Here is a 26480-nt window from a genome sequence, read left to right as displayed (position 1 = left end):
AAGTTCATAATTCAAAATTTGGAAGCTACAACAGGATTTAAATACAAGGTCCCCCCACCCTGTCATCCCCTCACTGTGTCCCTCTACCTAGAGGTATCACTGGTGTTGATTTCTGGTGCTTCTGGGAAGGGGTAGAGCCTCAGCCCCCCTCAGAAGTTTCAGGGTGGAGGTGAGGCCTGAAGATGACCAAGAGCTAGTGTTTGCTGCTCCCATCTGGCTCTGGGGGTCCCTGGACGATACATAAGATGCCATTCCTGACAAGGACTAGAAGCCTGATGGCTTTTCCAAGTCTTCCCCCGCTGCCCTCACCTGGTGGAGCTCAGGTTCAGATTTACAGGCTCCAGCCTGACCGTGGCCTCCCCTGTGGTCTCTTTGCAGACCATTAAACCCAGGATTGGCATGAAGCTAGATGAACTTGAATGGGTCCTCAGAGACTGCTCTTTGCCAGGTACAGATTGCAGACCCAATCAGGAGCCCCTGAATGAGGACAAACCAAAACAGCTGGATTCCACCAGCCACCAGAGTTGAGGGTTGGGTATTTCCAAGTTGGGAGGTCAGGACAGTCATTTTGGCTCCTTGACCCTTCCTGTGGGGGCTCAATCTTCAGCAAGTTACATGTCCCTGGGTTCCTGCCTCTCAGATACTAGCTACGCTTAATTTTTTTTTTTTCTGACATTTGAGAGCCACTGTGTTTCTTTACAAACATGTGGAGGGGTGGCTAACCTGTCTTCTCTTCCTGTGGATTCCTGGGGTTACAGCCTTCCCCAGAATTACCTCCCCTCAATATGCCTTATCACCCTCTGGGAGCTATATCCTTTGCTTGTTTTTGTTTTGTTTTGTTTTGTTTTTTTTGGTACTGAGGATTGGACTTGGACTTGGCGTACTCTACTACTGAGCTAGATCTCCAGCCTTTTAATTTTTTGTTTTGAGACAGGTTCTCACTAAGTTGCCCAAGCTGGCCTCATACTCAGCCTCCTGAGTGGCTAGGATTACAGGTGTGAACCACCAGGCCCAGCAAATCCTTTGCTTTCTAAGATGCTGCTGGTCCCAGAGATGGATACAGTTCAGGTCCCAGGCCCTAGCATGCAGCCTCTTTTCCCTGGGAGGACAAGTGGGGCTTGGTGGTGGGTTTCTGGCAGTTCTATGAGTAGCCAGGCAGCAACTCTGGATCCCTAACCCTGGGAACCCATGGAAAATATGAGTGACTTGGCCAAAGACATTAATGGAGCACATGCTCTCTGATAGACCCTGAGCCAGGCACAGGAAGGAAGCGTGTATACTCCCATGTCCTAGACGAGGCAGAAGAGGTGCAGATACAGTTGTATGGCTGTGTCTGCCAGATATCATTTGTTGGAGTTTGGCCTCCATTCCCAGCCTCTTCTCTGTTCCCCTACGAGGTAGAAGGCTGCCGGATGCTCTGGCAAGGGTCTGGTTGTGACTACATGCTGCTATGAACACTCATATGGCCTTAGCACAGGTCAGCAAGCTCTGGCTAACCAGACTGTGGCAGCTCACTTCCACGTACCACTTACTGTCACTGGCTTTATGTCATGGTGGCAGCAACAGTGGTAGCTGAAGCAAGACAGTGGTCTTCTTTCCTTCAGAATTTGGATCCAGATTATAGATGTGACATTGTGAACTTATGTAAGTCACCATCTGACATCTACCCCTCCAGCCCTTCCATCTTTATTCACATAGTAAAGTCCTGCATTATGTTTCTTTTTGCTTGAAATAAACAGAATGAGACAATGGGTACAGAATTAAAAAAAAATTATTTTCCCTGGGGAGATTCATGTATTCATTCAAGAAATACTGATAGGGTCCCTCCTTTGAGCTAGCCATACCTCAAGGAATGGAGACACAGTAGAACCCAGACTCAGCCCTGCCCTTGGGGAGCTCATGCTTTGTTGGTGGAGAAAGTAAAACAATCATGTGACCCATACAGCAGGAACAGGGGGAGCTGAGAATAGGGTATTGGGATCAGTGAGGGTTCAACCTCAAGAAAGAGGGACTTTTCTAAATATTTTAATTAGAAAGTGACTTAGTGCAGGAGAGCAGATCCTTTGGAAGGGCTAGAGGATGACCTCTCAGTGGGGTCTCCAGAATGCCACAGAGCCCTCCCTCTAACAAAGAGACCACCCTGCCCTGGTCAAGGTCACGGCCATTTCTGGAACTGCTGATTTGGCATCTCTGTGATGCCCTGAGCATTGTGGGGAGAACTGCCTGAGCTTCCAAGGCTGGGAAGTTCTGCCAGCTGCATCATCACGCAATGCAGCAGCAGCTCTGGTGACCCTGAGCTTGTCCTCTCGATTGGGAACAGCTATGATCCCTTCTTCCTGAAAGAAGACACAATTGGGATGCTTTGTCACCATTCAGCTTGAATCATCTCTACTGACGAGACTAACTCCACTGATGATTGGTTTCCCTCTCAAGCCTGGCTGGTCCACAATTATCTTGGCTCAGGCACCTGCCTGGGTCTAGCAGCTGTGGTCAGGGGAGTATCACCAGTTTCCTTGGGGCATACAGGGGTGGCAAGCCCTTGTGAACCCCCTAATAGGACCTGTGGCTGCTGATTTCAGCAGATGCCAACTTGAGGGGCTTCCCTGCCTTAAACTTGGACAGTAATGCCTACATGATCACAATTAGCCAGTGCCACCAGAAAACCTTTCTGGAAGAAAGTAAGGAATAGATAAATAAATATAAGCCAATCCAAATGGAACAATTTTTTACAATGATCAAACTGGTCCATTATTTTTCTTTTGGTACTAAGGATTGAACCCAGGGACACTCTACCAATGAGCTATATCCCCAACTCATTTTTTATTGTTTATTTTGAGATAGGGCCTCATTGAGTTGCTGAGGCTGGCCTTGAACTTGTTATCCTCCTGCCTCATCCTGCCCACTCACCCCTAGGATGACAGATGTGTTCCTCCTGGCTCCATTGTTTTACTTGAAGAACAAAAGACAGAATCTTCTCTTTCAATTCTGACAATTAAATGCAAAAGCCACACAGCCATATACTTCTGAACATAGAATTTGGGAAAAGAGGCTCCCCACCTGTAAATACCTCCCCATAGTATCTTGTTCTTATTTTCCCCTGTTGCATGGATGGATGACTAAAATGCTTTTTGTTCCGGGGAGGGAATGGGAGCATGTCCCCTTCTAACAGAATGGCAAGGTCATTTCCACAAGCATGCTTGACCTGGAGAATCTAGCCCAATTTACTCATCAATGGAAATGTCTCTGCAAGAGAGAAATACACATTTCTCTCATCCCATTTATATTCAGTATGGCTGATATTTTAAGCTAAAAATCTGTGACAAACAAATTGCAAGAAACCCACTTATGGGGCTGGGATTTTGGCTCAGAGGTAGAGTGCTCGCCTACCATCCATGAGGAACTGGGTTTGATCCTCAACACCACATAAATAAAATAAAGATATTGTGTCCACTTATAACTAAAAAAAAAGAAAGAAAGAAAGAAAAAGAAACCCACTTATCACCTTGGGCACATGAAATGGACTGCTGCAGGACCCAGCAGGTGTAGGTCAGGGCTGAAGGTCAAAGCTGTGCTCATAGTGTGGGTGGCACTATGCTCATCTTATAGAGGGCACTGCTAGTTGGGCTCGCCCTGTCTAGCTGTGACAGCTCAGGAAGTGGAATGCACAATTCTGGAACTGGCAAAAAGGTCGCAGGGACCGGCTAGGTCTCAGAGACCGTGGACTTTTCCATCCCTCAGGAATGAAGGGTTCTTCCATCTGGGAGGATATGTGCCCAGATGACATGGCTTCAGGGATGGAGCCTTATGGTGTCTACCTGTATAGAGATTTTTTTTTCAGCAATTGACCAAAATGTCACTTCTAAAAGTCAATATTTATTTAGTGTGTGATAAAAAAGTGTACAAAAGTGAACCGGAGTTGGCAGTACATGTAGATTGAGATTCTTGGAGTTACTATTATTATTTTTTTGAACCCAAGGTTGTTTATCCACTGAGCCACATCCCCAGTCGGTTTTTTGTTTTTTGTTTTTTGGTTTCATTTTGAAATAGGATCTCGCTAAGTACTTAGGACTTTGCTAAATTGCTGAGGTTTGTCTTGAACTTGCAATTCTCCTTCTTCAGCCTCCTGAATCATTGGGATTATAGTTGTTTGGCACTAAACCCAGCTAATTTTCTTCTTTTTTTTTAAAGCTGGGGATGGAACCCAGGGCCTAAAACATGCTAGATCAGTGCTCCATTACTGAGCTGCACCCCCAGTTCTATCATCCAAAATGTTAAAACTAAATTGTCTTATTGACCTTTTAAGCTAAGAGACCTTAACTGAATAGATCTTTTTTATACCCTGTTAAGAAAGTGCTCAGGGCTGGGGTTGTGGCTCAGAGGTAGAGGGCTCACCTAGCACGCTTGAAGCCCTGGGTTCGAGCCTCAGCACCACATGAAAATATATAAAATAAAGGTATTGTGTCCAACTACAACTAAAAAAGAAAAAAAAATTTTAAAAAGGAAGTGTTTATTTCTCCTGATGGAAAAAAATTATTTTCAGGTATGGAGTTATGTAAACTGGTTGACTTTTTTTTTTTAACCAATATTTGGTATTTTTAAATTTTACATGTTAAAGTAAATGATATATATTGTGTTATATATTCTAATATATAAATTACATATTGTATAGTAATATGTAGTTGCATATATTAAAATTGTACACGATGAGTGATAGGCGTTTTTAATTTATGATAAAATATCTATTGAGTCTCTTTGAAAAATAGTTACTTGTATCATTGACAGCTCCAGGACCCTAGATCCTTGGGGAGCTAAGGTGAAATTATAAGAGTTTACAAACAGCAAACTGCAAAGCAGAATCTTATGTACAGACTAGTCTCATCTCAGTGAGATTTCCTTCAGTAAAATTTAACTGAAGACGTTTAAAAAACAAAAAGCTCATTCATGCTAGGTGCAGTGGCACATTCCTATAATCCCAGCTACTCAGGAGGCTGAGGCAGGAGGAGCATAAGTTCAAGGCAAGCCTAGGCTTCTTAGCAAGACTGTTTTAAAAGAATAAAAAGGGCTGGGGATGTAGCTCAGTGGTAAAGCACCCCTGGATTGAATCCCCAGTATCAAAAAGATAGAGAGATATAGATAGATAGATAGATAGATAGATAGATAGATAGATAGATAGACAGACAGGAAAAAAAAAAGCTCATTAATTTGGTCAGCAAATATTTCATGGATACCCAATCAGTAAGGGCTCTTTCCATCACAAGTGACAGAAAATCAAGTCTATATTAGTTAAAGCAAAAAAGAGGCCCTTGTCATTGAAAATTTCAATACTTATAATATGAAGGAAGTACTGTTAATTTTTTGAAAGGCCCAAATCGGCCCAGCATAGCTAATAAGCCCTGTTCCTGACTCTTAGGACCAAGTCAGCTCCTCAGCCCTGGCCAGCAGCTGCAGAAAGATGACTGTTGGTGTGAAAAAGAACAGCAAACATCTCCTCTCTGTGTCAGGTTCTATAACTAGAGATATAAAAATGGAAAGGGTCCCATTTCTTCTCATCAGGAAGCTTCCCAATCACCAAAAAATTACTTGAATTTCCATCATAAATTCTCTTTTTACCTGCCCTTAAACTTTATCCAACCAACTAGATCATCTTTTAAAAATAGTCTATACCTCTCATCCTGAATATCATATACTGGTCATGAAGCCACATACTGATTTTACCCCGTATGACTATTCTGAGGCTCAGGACTATACTGAGGCCCAGCAAGGCAGGACCTGACTACTCAGATGCTGTTCTCAATGCTTTATATGCAGACCTCTGTGAACCCTTGTGGCAACTCTGTGAGGTTGCTACTGTAAAATGTGCCCCATTTTACAGACCAGGATACTAAGGAGCACCACATAAAAATAATAAAAAAAAAGTACTATGTCTAACTACAACTAAAAAATAAAATATTTTTAAAAATTAATTAATTATTTAAAAAATTCTGGGGATGTGGCTCAGTGGTTAAGCACCCCTGGGTTCAATCCCTGGGTCCAAAAAACAAAAACAAACAAACAAACAAAAATCGACACTTAACACCCTCTGCCATCTCCTCATACAGGTCCTCCTGCTCAACTCCCTTAGGGGTCCCGTTGGTCCAGGGCAAAGGAGGAAAACATGAATAAGTTCCCAGATTGCTTTCTGACAGCTATTGGAGGGCAATTATTAGCTCCTAGGATGTTATGCAAAACATTCCTATGTGGGTCAGTCGCCAATCAGAGTGGGATTTTTGTTTTCCCAAAGTTCCTTCTCTGTCTAGCGGGCTTGCAGAAACACTGGTAGCTTTGGAATCATACAGTGCTCGGTTCAAATTAGGCTGAGGACTCACTGTATGCTCTTTGGATGAGTCAACCTTCTACTTCTTACTAGAACCTTTCTTTTCTTCTCTGTGAAAGAATTAATAACAGTATCTACCTCATGGGATTAGAGAGGGGATTAAATGAGATGAAACTTGAAAGCGTTCAGTCTGGTTCATTTGGAAATGGAACTCTTGACAAATATGAAGCAAAGATATTTTCTTTCTGTGGTAGAGGCTACTGAAGCTGGGGCTTGGCAAACACGGAGGAATATTGTCAAGGAAGTAAGTACAAGAGAGGGATCCTGGAGAAGCCGCTGCCAAGGGAGGGGTTCTCTAGTCAGTAGCAATGAGGCAGAGCCTTCCCCAGCCTGCATCCTTAGCACCAGGACATGCTGCCCACCAGGAGTTCAGAGTGTATGTGCCGTGCTGTACACTTATTGATATACTTGACCCTAGAGCTGGTCTGTGTTCGAGTCCCAGTTCTACCACTTATCAGCTATGGGGCTCTGGGCAAGCTTCTTGACCTCTCTGTACTTTGATTGACTCATCAATAAAAGGGAATAAAGCCAGTATTTCTATAGAGCCCAAAGTGAGCCCTTGGAACAGGACCTGGCATACTAGTAGTAGGCAGCAGTTATTATTACCAAGTTCTTGAACAGGTCACAGAATGAGATACAAGGCCAGTCCCTGTGGGAATTGACAGCAATAGAAGGGGGAGATTTAAAACGATCATAATTTAGTTACAAATGAGGTACATGCTTTGAGGGAGTGTTTTGATGGGGACAAGGTCTTAATGAAGTTTGTCCCTTCTTATGTGGGGAAGAGATCTGGGGGACTGTAGGGAGATGTGTCTTTTTTTCTCAGGGATTACCAGTAAGGACAGACTTTTCTAGGTTAAGGGGAGCTCCCAGAAAAGGACGGAAAGTGGAGGAACTTTGAACAGAAAGACCTGGAAATAAGATGCAACTTGGCAGGAAGGGCCTATTCCTCCAGCACCCTTCCTCAGCAGGAATGAGTGCCAACCATTTTTGTCCTTGCTGAAGATTCCAATTCCAGAGTGAGGGCATCAGACTCCAGAGGGGAGGGCATTTTGATGGCCATCTCCTAAGACAGACTCTAGAGGCAGGATTGTTCTCCCAGTGGACACCACACAGGCCAATAACAGCATCTCCTCTGAAGGGACAGTTAGGCCAAATGTTCTTAAATACATAAAACACACAGGATTATGTAGGAAACCAAACAATGAAATGTTAGGAAGGAACAAATAGGTGACATAACACATGTGCTTTTGTGTTAACTCATTAAATCACAGGGTCTAGAAGGTGGCCTGGTAACTATGCTATCATGAAGTATTGTAAGATGAATGTAAACAATATTTTGAAAAATCTGCAGCAATTTGATGTGTTATGAAAATATCTGGGATTGCTACTAGAGAGAAAGTCACAGGTATATCTAAAACCACTGTGGCTGCTTGCCTCAGCTCATAACTGAAGGGGATGCTAAGTTTCGGTAAGGGAATAGAAAAGTAAAAATTATTTATGTTGAGAATCTTGCCTTAGGCATTTTGTAAAAACTTGTCAATGTACAAGGTTATGGGAAAACAAACAGAAAACCCCTCTCACCTTACAAACCGTGCATTTCCAGTTGATCCTATCCCCCCCCCCCAAACAAAACAAAACAAAACACTGTGAGTACATTAAGTACACCTAAAAAAGTGTATGAAATCTATTTCATACCTTAAAGAAAAGAGCAGTGTATGGAGGAATCCAGGCTCAATGCCAGTAGGCCAGGGCTTCCCATTGCCCCTCCTGGTGGCAGGAGCAGCCTGGTCTGGCATCAGCCCGCAGGGCCTCAGTACCCACTCCCGGAAAAGGTCGACTTTTCAGGTCCAGTCACATGCACAGGTTGGTAGTGGACTAATGTGCTGTGAGCCTTCGTTTCATCTATGCAGCTAGATCTCCAGACTCCGGCCCGGAGGCTCTCCTTATTTCTCATAGGCCTTATTGTGAGCGGTACTTTTCAGTTTACCAACCACGAAGTGCTGAGAGCAGAAGCACCTGGAGCAAAAGACGACATACCAAAACTTGACACCACCTGAAGGGGACATGCTTTGACTGTGCGTGGGCGGGGTAGTTCAGGACCTGTGGGCAGAATCCAGGAAACCTAGCGTTTCTCCTCATTAAAACCTCCCAGGACAAGGAGAGGTGGCGTGGGATTGTTTGGGCTGATTAGAGCTCACCTTAGCCCCTGCCATCTATCAATTGATTATAAAGAAGGGAAGGATGTACGTCTTCTCCACAATCTTCCACCTGGGTAGGTCTGCTGGCCACGGTATGTTTGGGAGTCCAACAAGCCTGGGGCTTCACAGTGGGGCGCTGGGAATGATTGAATGGAGGGAGATTCCCAGGTTTCAGGGAGAGAAGGGAAATGAGCGAGAACACTTGCAGTCTCAACTGGAGCAGAGTATGAACTAAAAACTGAAAACCAGCTCCTCCCGACCGCGGCAGGACTCGAACCTGCAATCTTCTGATCCGAAGTCAGACGCCTTATCCATTAGGCCACGCGGCCGTTAGCAGCAAAGAATGCTCTGCACAACATACAGTGTCATAAGCCCACTGGTTAGCTGAGACCAACCCACCTGTTTCCTGGAGGGGGGTTGAACCTCGGTTCCCAGCGTTCCGCAGGGAGGACCCGCCCGGAAGTGCCCTTCTCCCCCCGCGGGCGGACCGCTCCATTGGCGGTCTTCCTATTGGTCGCGCTGGGAGTCTCCCGCCTGCTTCTCAGGCGGCCCCGGGACCTAGCGGGGCGCAGACGGGAAGTTGCGGCTGCCAGCGAGGCGGACTGGTCGTCGGAGGCCACACACTACCTGGCGCTGCGCAGGCCGCGCGGAGGGGACCCCGTGTCGTCAGCCTAGGGTCGAGGCAGGCCGACCGGGAAGCACCGGGCCGAGGTTTCCGGCGGGTTTGGCGCGGGCAGGCCGGTCGCCGAGGGGCGGTGCAGCCCCCTTCTCCAGGAGGGGAGCTTGCCGGGGCAGGGCGGCGGCTAGTCCCAGGGCGCACCGCGCGCCTCCGGGGCTGCCCCGTCGCCCCCTGCAGGGCGCCCTCGGCCGGGTCGTGGGTGGGGCCGGGGGGGGGGGGACCGCGGCCTCCCAGCGGGTTCGAACCCAGGCGCCGGATTCCCAGTGCGGGGCCCGGGCCGCGGCGCTCGCGACAATGGCAGCTACCATCTGCCGACTGCTTGCAGAGGGCAGGGCTGAGCGATGTGTGCGCCCTCCATCACCCCAACAGCAGTCTTCTGTGGCAGGTAGACCCTAACCCCATTCTACAGAGTAGGAAATTGGGACCTAAAGCGCTTGCCCAAGGTCACACAGCTCGCGATAGCCGGAACCGGGGTTCGAGCCTGCGTGGTGCAGCTTCAGAATCTGCACTCTTAACCTGTGCCGCAGCTTCCCCAAGCTTACTGATGAAGCTCTAAGGACCTCTGTTTCCTCAAGAGGGGTATTGCCATTTCCGAAGGTTGTTTGAGACTTAACAGAAAACATACCTAAATTATCTGGCATAGTGCCTTGGACGCAGTAAATATCCAAGGAACGACGATTATTAATACAACACATAATGTATATGTAACAAATAACACTTTATATCATCTATCTCCTTTAGGATTTGTGGGAGGAAGGCAGGCATGGTCAGACCCATTTCACTGACAGGAAAACAGAGACAGGACGTGTCTCTCTCCAAGTTTTTCACCCAGTAAAAGCAGCCAAACTGGAGGCCAAAGCCAGGTGTCCTGATTCCCAGCGGGGGGCTCCCTGCACCAACCATGAGCCGCCTGCTCTGGAAGAAGGTAGCCGGCGCCACCGTCGGGCCAGGGCTGGTTCCAGCAACGGGCCGCTGGGTCTCCAGCTCCGTCCTCGACCCCTTCCCCAGCGACGGGCAGCTGCGGCCTCAGCAGCCGCAAGTGCCATCCTTGGAGGGCGGGCAGCTGCGGCACAACCCATTGCACATCCAGATGCTCTCGAGAGGGCTTCACGAGCAAATCTTCGGGCACGGAGGGGAGATGCCCGACGAGGCCGCGGTGCGCCGCAGCGTCGAGCATCTGCAGAAGCACGGGCTCTGGGGGCAGCCGGCCGCGCCCATGCCAGACGTGGAGTTGCGCCTGCCGCCGCTCTACGGGGGCAGCCTGGACCAGCACTTCCGCCTCCTGGCCCAGAAGCAGAGCCTGCCTTACCTGGAGGCGGCCAACTCCCTGTTGCAGGCCCAGCTGCCCCCCCAGCCCCCGAGCTGGGCCTGGGAGGAGGGCTGGACCCGGTACGGCCCCGAGGGGGAGGCCGTACCCGTGGCCATCCCCGAGGAGCGGGCCCTGGTGTTCGACGTGGAGGTCTGCTTGGCAGAGGGAACTTGCCCCACATTGGCGGTGGCCATATCCCCCTCGGCCTGGTAAGTGGGGGCCAGGGCCAGGGCACTTTAGCACACATAGGGGGCCCAGCTTAATGGTTCAGTGGACACTGTTATTGAGCTCTAGCTATGTGCTAGCACTGCTGGTGTGCTTTAACCCTTGCTTCATGGGGCTCACTTTCTGGTGGGAAGATAAAAGTGGGAAACACCTGGGCAAACAAACGTCAGGTGGTAATAGAGCCATTCAGAGAATTACATGGACTGTTCTACTTGAGACTTACGGGAAATCACTCGAGATCACCGTGATTGGTTGCCTGTACCCTTCCCCTACTAGCTTCATAAGTTAGTCTGAAAGACATTGAAAGGTGTTTCTGTTTGGTTAATTTTGGGCAGGAGAAATTTCCCTTTTGTGGGATTGTCCCAGGCAGTATAAGACATTCAGCATCACCAGCCTCTGCCATAAACTTCAAACAAATCCCAGCATTTCCAAGTACCCCCTCTAGGTGGCATGCCCTTGGCCATCCCAGCTAAGAAACATTGCTTCCTTTCCCCCAGCCTCCCAAGCAGGCATTTTGATCCCAAACAGGTATATCCAATCTCTCTCTTTTCTTTTTAAATAACTTTCTAAGTGCTACCCAAGTTTCTTTTTCAAACAATGATGGCAGTACTGTTTCTCCCCTTTTTTATTCTTCATTCCAGGATTAAAATACTATTTACAACCTTAATGCTTTCAGGCATGGCCAGCAAAAAAAGTTGGCAGTTTCTTTATTCCTATTGGAAGCTACATCTTTGTAAAGAAAGCTGCGAAATGTTATATATGCAGTTGAAAATGGTGAAAGCATGGCTAAATAGATAAGGTAGGCATTAATGGCTGAAAAGAGCAAAACTAGATGATTTCACATTGATTTAGTTCTAGTTTTAATAAGAATCACAGTGCTTATTATGTAACTTGATGGTCAAAGTGAAGGGGAATACCAGCCATCATTAGAAAAGATGAAATAGGCTTTGGTGGCTGAAAAAAAAATTAGGAAACCAGAGACAAGAAGGATTTATTTTTTTGATCTGTTGGTCATTTTTGGCCAGTTAAAGTCCTTTTTTCTTTTTCCTCTCCTCTTTCTCTTTTCCTCTCCTTTCTCTTTCTGTCCTTCCCATTCTGCCCTCATACTCATTCCATTCTTGCCAGTGATGCTGGGGGCATTGCTTAGTTTGCCCAACAGCAGAAGTCATTGCTGAGGCCTGAGCATAGACTGGGACCTTCTTTCTAGTAGTCTGTGATGGGTGTGGGGAGGTGCCAGATGGTGTCCCTATAGCAGTCCACTTTTAACCTGGCACTCCCTGCCACATGGCTGTGACATTAGGTACCTAACCAGCCCATGGTTTCCAGGGGATAGAGGAAAGCCTTGGACAGCTCTGAGCCTTCTCAGGGCAGGTTCCTAAAGGCTCTTGGTAAGGGCTTTGGTCATCAGGCTAAAGAGACATCACTCAGGTCCTTGGCATTTATTTGAGAGTTACATGAAGACTGTAGTATTAATGACATGGATTCCAACTCATCTTAAATTTATCTAAGGTATTTCATTTCAGCTTTCTTTTTTTTTTAAATCATAAATAAGTTGTTAAATCATAAATAAGATGGTTCCATGCATAGCTGCAGACCTGTGTGTTAACACCAATATGACTTTTTATTGTAACTAAAGCTTTTATCATCATAGCCTCAAATATTTGGTATTTAGCCTTTCTTCAGTGTTGTTTTTAAGGGCTTTGACATGCTGAATTTAAAAGGGAGAGGGTTGTAGTTTGAGTCCCTTGGAATATTCCCACAATTTGGAGGCTGAGTTAAATTTTGTTGTATTTAAAACTAGAAATCTCTTTTTGAAATAAACTAGTTTTATGTAGTTTGAAACTATTGAGGCAAATCACCCTTCTTCCTTTCCAAAAAGGTTGCAGGACACTCGTTTGTAATGTTTTGCGGTTGATGTCCACACATGTGGCCTCATCATTCTGATGCCAAGTGGGACTCAACCCTTTGGAGCATCCGTGGCTTCCAACAGGCCTTTTTCAGTGGCCTTTGCCTACACTTAGCCTTTTGAATCTTGAGCAGACTGCAGTCTTCTCCTGAGTCAGTGTCAGGCCCCCACAGGCAGCACTCATCCCGTCTCTTCCACCCCCACCCTAGCACATGTACATACATTTTCTCATTCTGGCACTTTCCCTGGTCTCTCACTGAGGGTGGTTGCTTCTATAGGGTGCATGATTTGCTCTTTGTCCTTCAGAATCTTTGCAGCCGTCAGATGACTCATCCTGTACATGTGTGCAGCATTTGTCTTTTTTTTGCCACTGTCAATTAAAACAAAAAATCTTCACTTTGGGTTCTATTGTAATCACCTATATCTTTTGCTAGCACTTTGAACACAGTTTTGTGTTTAAAGGAGGTTTGTCACATTTGTAAAAGACCTCAGAGCCGCATGCAGATTCTGAATACTAGGTCTTGCAAGGGCCTCAATGGCCTAGGCCAAGCACCTGCATGTGGCACCCCGTATTGTAGCACTTAGCTCCGTTTTCATCTGAGAGTTTGAAGAAGCTTTGTATTTCCTCTCCACAGTGTACACACGCACCCTGCCCCACTTGACCTGAGGGTGAGGAGCACCCCTTGGTCTCACTTGTATCCCCAGCCACTAGAGCAGGACCTGGCATGTGGTGGTGGATATGCAGTGGGTGATATAGAGTAGAAGTTTAATGTCTCCGTGTACCTCTCACCTGTATACCTCTCACCTCCCTCAGGTATTCTTGGTGCAGCCGGCGGCTGGTGGAAGAGCGTTACTCTTGGACCAACCAGCTGTCGCCGGCTGACCTCATTCCCCTGGAGGTCCCTGCCAGTGCCAGCAGCTCCACCCAGCGGAATTGGCAGGAGCAGTTAGTGGTGGGACACAATGTTTCCTTTGATAGAGCCCATATCAGGGAGCAGTACCTGATTCAGGTAAGGTTCCTGTGAATTGCAGGTTCTGATACTGGATAGGCTAAGAGCCCTGATCTCGGTGGCTAAGGAAAAGATTGCTTTCCTGATCACACTCTCCATCCCCAGAACAAGTCTGGTTCAGAACCTGAGTGTCACAAAGTAATAATGGCCCTTATCTCTGTGTGGTGTTTTATAGCTTAGTAGGGGCCTTTGGAAGCTCTGAGCCACAGCCTATTCTTATTCTGCCTCAGCCACTAATGAGCAGTGAATATCTCTAAGCCTTAGTTTTCCTTTTTTTGTATAAAGAGAACTAATAGATGTGATGGTGCACACCTGTAATCCCAGTGACTTGGGAGGCTGAGGCAGGAGGATCACAAGTTCTAGTTCAGCCTAGCAACTTAGTGAGACCCTGTCTCAAAATCAAAAGGGCTAGGGGTGTGGCTTAGTGGTAGAGCACCCCTGCATTCATTCCTCAGTATGTACACGCATTTGCGTGTTCATGCATGTATACACACACAAAGAAAGAAAATGAAAGTGCACCAACAGAAGAAACTCCCTCATGGGATATTTTTGGGAGAATTTGAACACACATACATGTCAAACATTCAGAACTGTGTCTGGCATGTGGCGATGACATTTCTTAATTTTATGAAAATTGTTTTTTCACTATGCCTTCACAGTAGCCCTAGGAGAAAGAAGAAAGGCAGGGCAGGGGAGAGTACTATTATCGTAGAGCTAAGGATGCTGAGGCTCAGACAGCCTTGTTGAGCATCTGTGCTCAGGGCCACAGAGCTTTGAGGGGCTGGGACTGGGGTCAGACTGGTAGCTCCGAAGGTCTTGTTTTGACCATTCTGTATCCAAGTTGCTCAGAGTGGTTGCTGGAAACCAAGAAATACTTGCATGTTGGGATCAAGCCAGGCCTGATGCTTCAAGGATGGCTAGGATTTGGGAGGCAGGCCCTTCAGGTCAAAAGCAAGCATAAAGATTTTGTGTCTCACATGTTGGAGACTGTTCTACAAAGGGAGACTGAAGAGCTGAGATGGGGCTGTGGTTAACAGACTGGGGTTAACACCAGTGAAACAGTGGCTGGCTGACCCCTGCACTGTAGCCTACCCCCACCCCCATCCCCCAGGGCTCTCGCATGCGCTTCCTGGACACCATGAGCATGCACATGGCCATCTCAGGGCTGAGCAGCTTCCAGCGCAGTCTGTGGGTGGCAGCCAAACAGGGCAAGCACAAGGCCCGGCACCCTACACAGCGAGGCCAGAAGTCCCAGCGCAAAGCCAATGGCCACGTGGTGAGAATACATTTCTGGTGGGCAAGCTGCTTGGGACCCCCTCACCAACCAGCCCACCTGTCTGGCTTGAGGCCAGGCTGACCTGCATGTCACTTTCTCTGGTCCTCCAGATCTCATCCTGGGACTGGATGGACATCAGCAGCATCAACAATCTGGCAGACGTGCATCACCTCTATGTGGGGGGACCTCCCTTAGAGAAGGAGCCTCGAGAATTGTTTGTCAAGGGCAGCATGCAGGACATCCGTGTGAACTTCCAGGTAAGGTATTGGTGAGAGGGTCCAGGGAATTGGGCTGTGGCAGACCTACAGTTGAACTTGGGGAGGTGTAGCTGCCAGGCCTGACCCTGAGACCTGGCAGTGTTAGTGGATGGCTGCCCACCCAGCGCCTTCCTGTCACCTTGTTCTAGGACCTGATGCAGTACTGTGCCCGGGACGTGTGGGCTACCTATGAGGTTTTTCAGCAGCAGCTGCCGCTCTTCTTGGAAAGGTGAGGGGAACCTGGGTAGAATCCCTGGGGTTGGTGGGTCCCAGGATCCAGGCCCACTGTCATCAAGTGGCACTGGTTCTTTCTCAGGCTGGGTACTTAGCCTTTCCAGATTCAAAGAGTGGAACCCCTCTTTGAATCTGGAAAGGCTATCTTAATCTGGTGGTATTCATGTGGGCCCTGGACTCTGTTTTTACAGAGGCCCAAGGGGTTATACTCATATCTCATGTGTATGGTTCCTATTTATTAAGCACCTGCTCTGCCCTCAGAGAAGCTATGGGCTTCACATCTGTCCTGCTTGTTTATTAATCAGTGAATCTTAGAAAGTGATCAGTTATAAGTGTCAGCAGATTTCATTCAAAGTTGACTGTGATATCTTCCGCATTAACCTTAAGCAAGTTACGTGGTTTCTCTGAGCCTCAGTGCCCTGAAGACACTGAAATACTTCACTCCCCATTTGTGAGGTACATATGTGATCATTGGTGGTACAGGGAGAGTTATTAAGACTAAAGTCACTCAAGTGGCAGCCATTCTTTCTTTTGTGATGTGTCATTCCCACATTACCCCTGAGAATGGGATATCATTCCCATGTTACAGGTGAAAAAACTGAGGTGCAGATAGAAATGACTGACGCAGGGCTAGGTACAGCAGAGCAGGAATTTAAGTTCCCATTTGACTTTAGAACTGTACCATGGGGTTGGTTGCGTCAAACTTGCCAAACTAGTTTAGGCATTGGGCCAAAGTCTTTCCTCCTGTGGTCATTTACAGCAGCCCTGGTATTTGTCTCCAAGGTGTCCCCACCCTGTGACTCTAGCTGGCATGTTGGAGATGGGTGTTTCCTACCTGCCTGTCAACCAGAACTGGGAGCGATACCTCGCAGAGGCACAGAACACCTATGAAGAGCTCCAGCGGGAGATGAAGAAGTCACTGATGGACCTGGCCAATGATGCCTGCCAGCTGCTCTCAGGAGATAGGTAGTCAGGCCTCTGGTGGGCAGGGGACAGGCAGGCATGAGGCCAGGCCTTTGGCTCAGCCTTAACCCTGCTCTGGTGGACTGGCTCTGTAGGTACAAAGAAGACCCCTGGCTCTGGGATTTAGAGTGGGATCTGCAAGAGTTCAAGCAGAAGAAGGCAAAGAAGGTGAAGGAGTCAGCCACAGCTAGCAAGTTGCCTGTCGAGGAGGCTGGGGATCCCATGGATCAGGAAGGTGGGGAACATGGTTGGGAGATGGGGAGGGTGGTCCCCAGGATGTTGTTAGGACTCAGGGAACCCTTGGAAGTATTACCCCAGCTTTCTGGAGATGACAGAAGTGGGTAGATCTTCCTGAGTCCCCCTGGTCTTGACTGTCCTCCCCAACTCTGCACAGACCCCGGCCCCCCCAGCGAGGAGGAGGAGGTTCAAAGAGATGTCATGGCCCATGCCTGCTTGCAACAGCTGAAGGGCACCACAGAGGTGCTATTGCCCAAGCGGCTCCAGCACCTTCCTGGACACCCTGGGTGAGCCCTGTTCCCTCTAATATATCCAGAGGTTGCCCTTATGCCATCCTTAGAACATCTCTTGTCTGGGCTCCAGTACGGAAGTGGCATACACTTTTGCTGCCATTAATTACTCCATCTTCCAGTCCTGCTTGCATGTGTTTACTTTGATGCCACCAGCTTCCTAGACTTTCACAGTTCAGTGTGCTGAGCACCTATTGTGTGCTGCCTGCAGCAGGAGCAGGTGGCAGGCCAACCAGCACAAGTGATGTGGAGATCTGTAGTGAGACAGTGAGCAGTGGTGTGGCAGTTCTGACTGCCTGCGGAAATCAAGGAAGGCTTCCTTGAGGTGACCTTTCAGAGTGGAAGAGATGAAAAAAAGGCAGCCAGGTGAATATTAGGGCACCAACTTTGTACTTTCATAACCTAAGAATGAGTCCTCTGGGCATCTTGCTAGCCTCTCCCTGGTAAATAACCAGTGCAAGAGATGGAGCTCAGAAGGATCTGGTGTGTCTTGAAGGCAGCAAGGGGGTCTGACAAGTGAGGAAGGCAGATCTGCACCTTCTGCTTAGAGGATGCAACAGGCTCGGGAGGGAGCCTAGCACCCTGGATGGGTGCTTGTTGATCTTGAGTCCTGATTAGTTCAGTGAGATTGACATAGGGTCTTTCCTTTGGAGATATGTGAATTATTCAAGGAGATTCCATAGGGCTAACCAAAGCATCTGAAAGGTAGAGATAGTGACTTGTAGGTCTGGGTTACTAGAAAGTCCTAGGACCTTGGAAGGTGGGTGAGGAAGTGGGGTGGGGGGACTTCCTTCCCTCCCCACATCTTCTGACACTGCTTTCCTTTCTGGTGGGGAATAGGTGGTACCGGAAGCTCTGTCCACGACTAGATGACCCTGAATGGACCCCAGGCCCCAGCCTTGTCAGCCTGCAGATGCGCGTCACACCTAAACTCATGGCATTGACCTGGGACGGCTTCCCTCTGCACTACTCAGAGCGACATGGTTGGGGCTACCTGGTGCCTGGGCGGCGGGACAACCTGGCTAAAGGGCCAATTGGCACCACCCTAGAGTCACCTGGGGTGGCCTGCCCCTATAGGTGAGGCTCACTCCTGGGCTCCAGGGAGGAAAGGGTTGGAGAAATGACATCTACTCAGGTTAGTGGGAAGAGCTGGGGTCCAGGAGTCTGGGATCTAGTTCTTTTCCATGACTTCCCTGCCCCTCTGGTAGGGGTATTGAAGTGTCCAAGTTGGAGGATAAAGGTCCTGTTCTTGGTCCCAGCAGTGTAGCTGCACTCACAGGAACATGAAAAGGGAGGACTCTTGGAAAGTACAGGGTAAAGGGGCTTGTTTTTTCTTTCTTTCCTGTATAATTTGAGTACTGATTATGTGCCATGCATTGCTAATAAACCTTTTGCAGTGCTTACCTCATTTGTGCCCTGAGTAGCCCCATGAGATAGGATGGTGTCCCTGTATAATTTATATTTTTGTGTGATGTTTGGGCATAAACCTAGAGCTTTGTGCTTCACACATGCTGGACAAGTGCTTCACCACTGAGCTATACCCAGCCTTGTATTCCCAATTTATAATCTAGTAAGTTAGTTAACCTTTTTGTGATCACAAACCCTGAGCTTTTGACAAGCAGGTGTTGGGAAGCCATGGCACTTAAAGAGGCCCAGAATTACTTAATTAGCCAGGACAGCCTGAGTCACTCTTGGTTTTGCTTTTGTATCAGAGTGGCTAAGATGAGCCTTGCTCCTTTGAGCCCGTCCATGAATGAGCAATAGGACCAGCCCAAAGTGGGGCTTTGAGTCTTGACTTCTCTGCTCTCAGCTGTTCAGGCAACTCTGGTATAAGAGGAGCTTGGATTTGAATCAGACCAGGCCTGAAACCTCAGCCTGACACCAGTGTGCTGTGTTTGTCATTTCAAGTCATTCTCAGTCTAAAAACCAGGAAGTGTTGTCCATTTCTGTCTCAGGACTGACTATAGGGAATTGTGGGAGGTCCCCAATGAGTCACCTGGCCAAAGTAGCATCCATTAATCAGGCTGCTGCTGTTCTCTGCCCAGAGCCATCGAGTCCCTATACAGGAAGCACTGTCTTGAACAGGGGAAGCAGCAGGTGGAGCCCCAGGAGGCAGGCCTGGCTGAGGAGTTCCTGCTTTCTGATAACAGTACCATGTGGCATACGGTAAGGGGGAAGGCTCTGCACCTAAGCCTCAGGGGTGGGACGAGGTGTCTTTAGTCATTGCTGGGAAAGCCTTTTGGGTGGGGGCTGGCACTAGTTGTTCACTGCATACCGGCCTGGGGTGTCTGAGTGCCCTGCGGGGTAGGGCTTATGGATCCAGGCCCATATAGCCCCCTGCCTCTCTGCCTTGGTCTTTGGGCCATCCAGGTAGAAGAACTAAGCTGCCTGGACATGGAGGCTGAGGCCAAGATGGAGAACCTGTGTGCTGCAGAACTGGGTCAACCCCTAGCTCTGGTGAGCTAGGCTCCTACTTAGGGGTTTTCTGGGTGGGTACTGGGTGGCAAGGGCTTCCTCTTGTCCACATAGCTCTTCCTCACCAGAGTTCCCTAGGTTTTGGGGGGTTTTGGAGAGACTGCCTGGTGCCCCTGTGGCCCTGTACATGTTGGGAGGCCAAGGAGGAAGCCTGAGACCTCATGGCCTTCCTGTCATTTCCCAGCTTACCTGCTCACAGTTTCAGGCCCTTGCTGAATGCAGGTTCTGGAACAGGGCCTGATCTAGGTGTGTGGCCCCCACAGACTACTGCTTGTGGGCCCAAGGCCAGCCAGCCCAGTTATCATCATGGCAATGGACCTTACAATGATGTGGATATCCCTGGATGCTGGTTTTTCAAGCTGCCTCATAAGGTGTGTGGCCTGCTTCATGCTTGTCCCATGGTGTCCTGTGCTTGCTCTGCAGTAGGCCTTCAGAGTGACTTAGACCAGTAAACTGTCCTTTTTGAGAGAATGTTAGTATTCATGGGATAGTGTGCACTTTGGGGCAAATGTTGCTCTCTCTCTGAGCTTTCATTTTTCTTCTAAAAATTGGATGGTGATGGGTTTTGATGGAATTAAAAATGACATGTGTCTCACACCACATCTGATGTTTTATTGATTGCTATTGTTGAGAGGAGCCAGGTTTGCTTGTTTCTGTATGTTAGTATCTGGCTTCGTGTGTGTGTGTTGGCAGGGGGAAACAGTTGAACCAGACAGATGCAGTCAGAATTACCATGGAGAGCTTGAGGTTCTGTTGGGAGGAGCCCAGGGGCTCTCTCTCTCTGAGGTCTACCCTCTGCCTCCAGCCCTTGCTTCTTTTCCTCTCTCTAGGATGGCAATAGCTGTAATGTGGGCAGCCCCTTTGCAAAGGACTTCCTGCCCAAGATGGAGGATGGCACCCTGCAGGCTGGCCCAGGAGGTGCCAGTGGTCCCCGTGCCCTGGAAATCAACAAAATGATTTCTTTTTGGAGAAATGCCCATAAACGTATCAGGTGGGACGCCATGGGCAGAGAGGCTCATCTGCAGTCCTAGGACTCCTTTTCCCCCTGTTCCTGTCCTGGGGTCCCTGACTTATCCTGCCTGGGCTGCCACAGAGGCCTGGCTACATGTCCTAGTACCATGTTCCTTGAGCAGGTCTTTTACCCTCTCCAGCTTGATTCCCTGTTTATGTAAAGAGAATCGTATTGTAGGACGTGTTGTTTATGTAAAGAGAATCATATTGTAGGACGTATTGTATGTATTGTATGATGGCCCTTCCCTGTTCTAACTGAACCACTTGGTTTAATTGCTGGTGAAGTGGGATGTGGCTGAGAATCCTGGAGGGTTAGCTGTTCGGACTGGCACATGAATTCATCTTGAAGGCCCCTTCCAAGGTGGTTGTGGCTACAAGCACACTTATGAGTAGAACGTGATGGGTCTATCATAGGTGTTGGGTGACATGTGATGGCAGGCTAGGTGTTGGGTGAGGCGTGATGGCAGGGGTGCCTCATGAATACCCTGGGAGAGGAATAAGAAGCTGCCTTGGATACTTGCCAGTTTTTAGATGGCTCATCCTCTTGGTTGATGTTTCGTAGGACCTTGTGTAGAGCCAGGGGCTACCCTGAGTCAAGTTAGTAGGAAAAGGGTTGAGACAAGGCAAAAGAAGAGTTTTCAGCAGCCCAGAAGATAAGTGGGTATGGGCCATGGTGGGATGGTGGATTTGGCTTCCTAGGGCTGTGCCTCAGCCTGTCTGTCTTCACAGCTCCCAGATGGTGGTGTGGCTTCCTAGGTCAGCTCTGCCCCGTGCTGTGACCAGGTACATATGGCCTGCTACATGGTTGTGGAAAGAGAACTCAGTGGGACATAGCCTAGGGCCAAAGCAAGCTGCTGATATTCATTGCCGCTCTCTCCCATCCCAGGCACCCTGACTATGATGAGGAAGGCTGCTATGGGGCCATCCTGCCCCAGGTAGTGACTGCTGGCACCATCACCCGCAGGGCCGTGGAGCCTACATGGCTCACTGCTAGCAATGCCCGGGTATGTGTCCTCTGCATCTTTGGCCTCTGTTCTTCCACTCTTAGGTCTCTAGAAATGAGGAGCTCAAAGGGCCTTTGGGGTTTAGCAGGGGGCATGAAAAGGAATCTATTCTGAGCCAGGCAGGCTATAATTCACATCTGGCTTCGTGACTCTTGTCCGTTCCCTTAGCAACATGTTCTGGGTGCCTGCTCGTGGCCACAATACCAGGCATACTAGCCGCAACTGTTTAGATTAGGCCGTGTAGGTCAGAGGCCAGACATGGAGTAGGGGTTCTCTATCTGCCCCATTGCTGAGCAGTAGCCCTCCCTAGAACTGTGGAATTTTGAGTACTGCTGTCATTATCTAAAGACATTCCCTCTAGAAAGGCCCAGCATATTCCCAGTTAACTTTGGCTCCAAGAATAGGAATAGGAGTATTACCTGGTATCTAGGTGAGCCTGACCTTACTCTTTCTGCAGCCTGACCGAGTAGGCAGTGAGTTGAAAGCCATGGTGCAGGCTCCACCTGGCTATGTCCTTGTGGGTGCTGATGTGGATTCACAGGAGCTGTGGATTGCAGCTGTTCTCGGAGATGCCCACTTCGCTGGCATGCATGGTGAGTCTTGCAGGGGCAAGACAGCCCAAACCCTCAGCTAGGCCAACTGTTTCTGAGCTTCCTTTTTCACTCCTGCTTTGTCCTTTAGGCTGCACTGCTTTTGGGTGGATGACACTGCAGGGCAGGAAGAGCAGGGGCACTGATCTACACAGTAAGACAGCTACCACAGTAGGCATCAGCCGTGAGCATGCCAAAGTCTTCAACTATGGCCGCATCTATGGGGCTGGACAACCATTTGCTGAACGCCTACTGATGCAGTTCAACCACCGGCTTACGAGGCAGGAGGCAGCTGAGAAAGCCCAGCAGATGTATGCTGTCACCAAGGGCCTCCGACGGTGAGGGTCCTTCTACCCACCTTACTGCCCAGTCTCAGGCCTGCTTTATTGCTGCCGTCTTTGTTCGTCACCTGAGTTATCTCCCTTCAAAGCTTTGTGACCTAGCTACAGAGTGACTTGTCTTTGGAATTGTATGCTTGTTAAGTTTTTTCTGAGAGAGGTAAAGCTGTACTGAGGTTGTCACTGAGTGGTAGCACTTCCACAGCTCTGGTTACACAGCATAAACAGCATAGGAGTCTTAAACTCAAGTGCCTGAGGAATAAGTGCATGAGACAAGAGTTGCCAGGAGAGCACTGTGGGTAACTGCAGAGTGTCAACTGATTCTGACATAGAAGCTTGACCAGGCTTCCAGTTTACTTCTTACCTGTTTCACATACTTATACTGCACTTAGAGCCCTCACAGGCTTCTTGAGGAGGAGAGGTACAGGAACATTTACAGCTTTGTTCAGTATAGTGAATACGTGTCCACATTTAATTAGCTCACTCAGTGTGGAAACGCTTCCTCGTGAAAGAACAAAAGTTGACGAAGTGGCAAATGGGGTAGCAGTGACACATCAGTGCAGGGAAGGGGAGCCTAGTATTGTTGTAGGTAAATGGGGGTGCCTCATAGTTGCATGAGCTGGCTAAGGTCATACCGCAGTGTGCGCCTGGGGAAATGCAAAGGGCAGAGAAAAGGTTTAGGCTTAATTGTGGAGATTCTGAAGGCATCACAGATAAGTTGAACCATAGGATCAGATGGTGACAACATTCAGGGGACAAGCCTAGTGGTGTGCATGATGGACTGAAGTCTGGGGGTTAAGGAGGATAAGTAGGACCTCCCTATTCTCTGCTTCTCCAAATGCCTTGTACTCTTGAAGGAGTAATGTTTTTACCCCTGGCTAAATTGCTTAGCCAGGGCAATTTAGCAAGACCCTGTCACTCCCTTGAAATCTGGAGTGATGGCCATTGCTGTCTCCCAGACACACACAATATCACTGATCATTGGACAGTTCACCATCTCAGGTGTTACAACAGTAAAAATAGTAATAGCTCTTGCATTACAGTCTGTCCTTTATTGGGTACCGTGGTGTAGCCCAGGCTTTGGGGCTACAAATGCCCAAATTCCTGTCTGGGCGGCTCCTCTTCCTTGCTGCATGACCCCAGTAAGTCACTTATTTGAGCTTTTGTTTCCTTCTCTGAAATAAAGCCCTGTGGGGGAGGGTTATGGCACCAAGGTGCTCTTATAGGAATCATGGTGGTACACTACCTTCAGGTATCGGCTTTCTGATGAGGGCGAGTGGCTGGTGAGACAGTTGAACCTCCCTGTGGAAAGGACTGAGGATGGATGGATTTCCCTGCAGGACCTGCGCAAGATCCAGAGAGCAGCTTCAAGGAAGTGAGAATTCTGTTTAGGATGGAGGGATGGGTGTGAGGTGGCTCCACAAGAGCTGAGTGCTTTGATTTTTTTTAGCTCTGAAATGTTGAAAGACAAAGCCTATTCTGTTTCTGCTCCTGCTTTCCCCAGGTCATGCTGGAAGAAATGGGAGGTAGTTGCTGAGCGAGCATGGATAGGGGGTACAGAATCAGAAATGTTCAACAAGTTGGAGAGTATAGCCACATCAGACACACCACAGACCCCAGTGCTGGGTTGCCGCATCAGCCGAGCCCTGGAGCCCTCGGCTGTCCAGGGGGAGGTAACTTGCCAACCTTTGAAGCAGGGAGTGGGCACCAGCAGTTTGACAAATGGGGCCAGAGTGGAGCTCCTGCCTGTGCTCTTAGATTCCCCACCCCAGAACACACACCCATGCCCACCTATCCTTCCCTAGTTTATGACCAGCCGTGTAAACTGGGTGGTGCAGAGCTCTGCTGTGGACTACTTACACCTCATGCTTGTGGCCATGAAGTGGCTATTTGAAGAGTTTGCCATTGATGGACGCTTTTGCATCAGTATCCATGATGAGGTTCGCTACCTGGTACGGGAAGAGGATCGCTACCGTGCTGCCCTGGCCCTGCAGATCACCAACCTCCTAACCAGGTATGTGGGGCCCATGGCCCCTCTGGCTCAGCCATGTGTTCCTTTCTTGGGTCCAGCTAAAAAGCAGTTTTAAATTTCATCAGCCCAGAAATGAACGTCTTTTAGCTTTTATCTCTAATTTTTAAAATATATTAAAGTCCTAAAAAAAAATTGGCCTCAACTTTTTAAAACAATTTGTTGGATTTCAAAGTGTCATATACCAAGGCTAGGTCACTGAACTGATGCTGAGGTCAGAGGAGTTGTTCCAAAGAGTAGTTCTCAAACTTTTCCCCTAGGAATAATACATTTTCCTCAATTCCTAGAAAAGTGAAATGTTTTCCTTTCACCCATAAGTTGGGTGTGGTTGTACATACCTGTAATGCCAGCAACTCAAGAGGCTGGGACAGGAGGATCAAAGTCTGAGGCCATCCAGGGCAATTTAGCAAGATCCTGTCTCAAAAATGGAAAGGACTGGGGAGTGTAGCCCCCTGGGTTCAATCCCCAGTACTGAACAGAACAAAACTTTTGCCCCATAAATGCTTTCTTAAGTGCTACAAGTTTGTTAGTAGTCAGAATAACAGAAAACACTGCTAATGGGGAAACTCGAATGTGAGTGAAGAAAACACTTTATTAGTATTAGCTGAATTGTATTTTCTTGTAGTAAAATTCCTAGTTCATATGGGTGAGTAAAATGGTATTACCATTCATTCCATGTTGCTCTGCCACCTAGAACCAGTTTGAAAACCACGATCTGTCCTGATTAATGGGTAAATAACAAATGTTCACAATGCTAACATTGTCACCATTGCCCTCTTAATTATCCCCTATGGGGTTTACTTAATAAAGTCTTCATTTACTGCTCAAACTCTGGCCCAATAATTGGAAATAATTTTATATCAATAAAGTGTAACAAACCGGAAAATGTGTGTTGTCCATAATTGCATCTCAGTCTCTCAGCAGGAGGTGTAGGCTGTTTGGAGCAGTGCTGCCCTCCAGCTCCCTGGTTGGGACTGGGGAATTGGTGCAGGGGAAGCTCTACTATAAGGGGTATGTGATGGTTTCTCCTGGTTTCACAGCAGGGGCATGACTGAGAGGGGAGATTGGGTTTCTTTCAGGTGCATGTTTGCCTACAAGCTGGGTCTGAATGATTTGCCCCAGTCAGTCGCCTTTTTCAGTGCAGTCGATATTGACCAGTGCCTCAGGAAAGAAGTGACCATGGATTGTAAAACCCCTTCCAACCCAACTGGGATGGAAAGGAGATACGGGATTCCCCAGGGTGAGCACAACACATTTGTTCCTCATATACATACAATAGTGTGAGGTGGGCCAGAAAGTACAAAGTGGTCTTTGGTCAGAAAACAGGCAACTTGAGGCCCCAGTGAAGAAATCTACGCATGTAATATTCCAGGATATTTCAGTTTATAAGGTGCCCTAGATCCAAAGTGAATGTGATGTTCAAATCAGAGGTCTGTTTCTAGAAAGCAGTTCATTTATACCTGTCCCTTCTTCAACCAGACGATAAAGTTTTAATGGATTTATTGTATAAAGTCAAAAGTGCCTTTTTTAGGTGGGAAAAAAAAAATCTGTGCTACAAACACCAAACAAATCAAAGTTTATTTTCTATTTGACCTTAAGTTAAGTCCTTTTCTGATTTCTGGGCTCTCAGTTATAAGTTTCAAGGCATCCTAACCAGTTTGCACTGTCTTTCAGGTGAAGCGCTGGATATTTACCAGATAATTGAACTCACCAAAGGCTCCTTGGAAAAACGAAGCCAGCCTGGACCATAGCTCTGCCTGGAGGCACTGTATTTGCTCCTGTGGAGCTTCATCGGGGCAGTGCAGGCTCCCAAACTCAGGCTTTCAGCTGTGCTTTTTGCAAAAGGGCTTGCCTAAAGCCAGCCATTTTTCAGTAGCAGGACCTATCAAGAAGACTCCTTCTAACTGAAGGTGCAATTGATGCCAACATGGGTGTGGGCTGTAGGACAAGGGGCACTGTTGTGTTGGACAAAAAGAAAGCAGACGCCCCAAAGTTCACACTAACTCAGGCACTTCATTTTTTTCTTTTCTTGGCTGGTTCTTCATTCTGTCCCCTGTGCTCTGATGCAGTGCC

At 48.1% G+C, this 26480-nt stretch overlaps 2 protein-coding genes, 1 long non-coding RNA gene and 1 other non-coding gene across 8 annotated transcripts in view; 1 reads left to right on the top strand and 3 right to left on the bottom strand.

The window, feature by feature from the left end:
* Window positions 1-9150, bottom strand: part of LOC124087959 (uncharacterized) — a 13212-nt gene extending 4062 nt beyond the window's left edge. Inside the window, exons 1-2 of the long non-coding RNA XR_006850233.2 lie at window positions 8974-9150; window positions 8072-8392 (exon numbers count right to left, since the gene is read on the bottom strand). This is a non-coding gene — a long non-coding RNA (uncharacterized LOC124087959). The remainder of the gene's footprint in view (window positions 1-8071; window positions 8393-8973) is intronic.
* Window positions 8831-8903, bottom strand: Trnar-ucg (transfer RNA arginine (anticodon UCG)). The gene has a single exon. It is a non-coding gene; the product is annotated as a tRNA-Arg (tRNA).
* Polg (DNA polymerase gamma, catalytic subunit) lies at window positions 9148-26220 on the top strand. Of its 4 annotated transcripts, XM_046437150.2 has the most exons (24): window positions 9148-9285; window positions 9995-10771; window positions 13508-13703; window positions 14815-14979; window positions 15090-15236; window positions 15386-15465; window positions 16254-16436; window positions 16529-16668; window positions 16828-16957; window positions 17801-18037; window positions 19006-19126; window positions 19331-19417; window positions 19699-19806; window positions 20266-20426; window positions 21176-21229; window positions 21333-21450; window positions 21908-22043; window positions 22132-22378; window positions 23631-23753; window positions 23883-24051; window positions 24184-24392; window positions 25321-25418; window positions 25552-25647; window positions 26082-26220. In XM_046437150.2, the coding sequence occupies exons 2-24, from the start codon at window positions 10155-10157 to the stop codon at window positions 26156-26158; spliced, it is 3699 nt and encodes a 1232-aa protein (XP_046293106.1). In that variant the 5' UTR covers window positions 9148-9285; window positions 9995-10154; the 3' UTR covers window positions 26159-26220. The 4 variants fall into 4 exon arrangements, with proteins under 4 accessions (XP_046293106.1, XP_046293116.1, XP_046293134.1 ...); XM_046437160.2 differs by lacking the exon at window positions 25321-25418 and having other exon boundaries at window positions 25487-25647; XM_046437178.2 differs by lacking the exon at window positions 26082-26220 and having other exon boundaries at window positions 25332-25418; window positions 25552-25646.
* Window positions 25961-26480, bottom strand: part of Fanci (FA complementation group I) — a 71299-nt gene continuing 70779 nt past the window's right edge. For both annotated transcript variants that reach the window (XM_046437136.2, XM_058577173.1), the window contains exon 38: window positions 25961-26480. In XM_046437136.2, the coding sequence (XP_046293092.1) occupies window positions 26421-26480 (60 nt within the window). In that variant the 3' untranslated portion in view covers window positions 25961-26420.

The sequence above is a fragment of the Marmota monax genome, unplaced genomic scaffold (assembly GCF_021218885.2).
Source record: "Marmota monax isolate L192 unplaced genomic scaffold, Marmota_monax_Labrador192_F-V1.1 WCK01_AAM20220418_F8-fsc00005, whole genome shotgun sequence".
NCBI lineage: Eukaryota > Metazoa > Chordata > Mammalia > Rodentia > Sciuridae > Marmota > Marmota monax.
The sequence above is the reverse complement of the archived record's forward strand: the minus strand, read 5'-3'. Positions and strand labels throughout refer to the sequence as shown.

What these genes read in the sequence shown, in the direction of transcription:
- Polg (XM_046437150.2), top strand. Translation starts at nt 10,155, where the DNA reads ATGAGCCGCCTGCTCTGGAAGAAGGTAGCCGGCGCCACCGTCGGGCCA. An exon ending in CACCTTCCTGGACACCCTGG is followed by an intron (nt 16,958 to 17,800) that starts GTGAGCCCTGTT and finishes GGTGGGGAATAG; the next exon opens with GTGGTACCGGAAGCTCTGTC. An exon ending in CTGCCCCGTGCTGTGACCAG is followed by an intron (nt 21,230 to 21,332) that starts GTACATATGGCC and finishes CTCCCATCCCAG; the next exon opens with GCACCCTGACTATGATGAGG.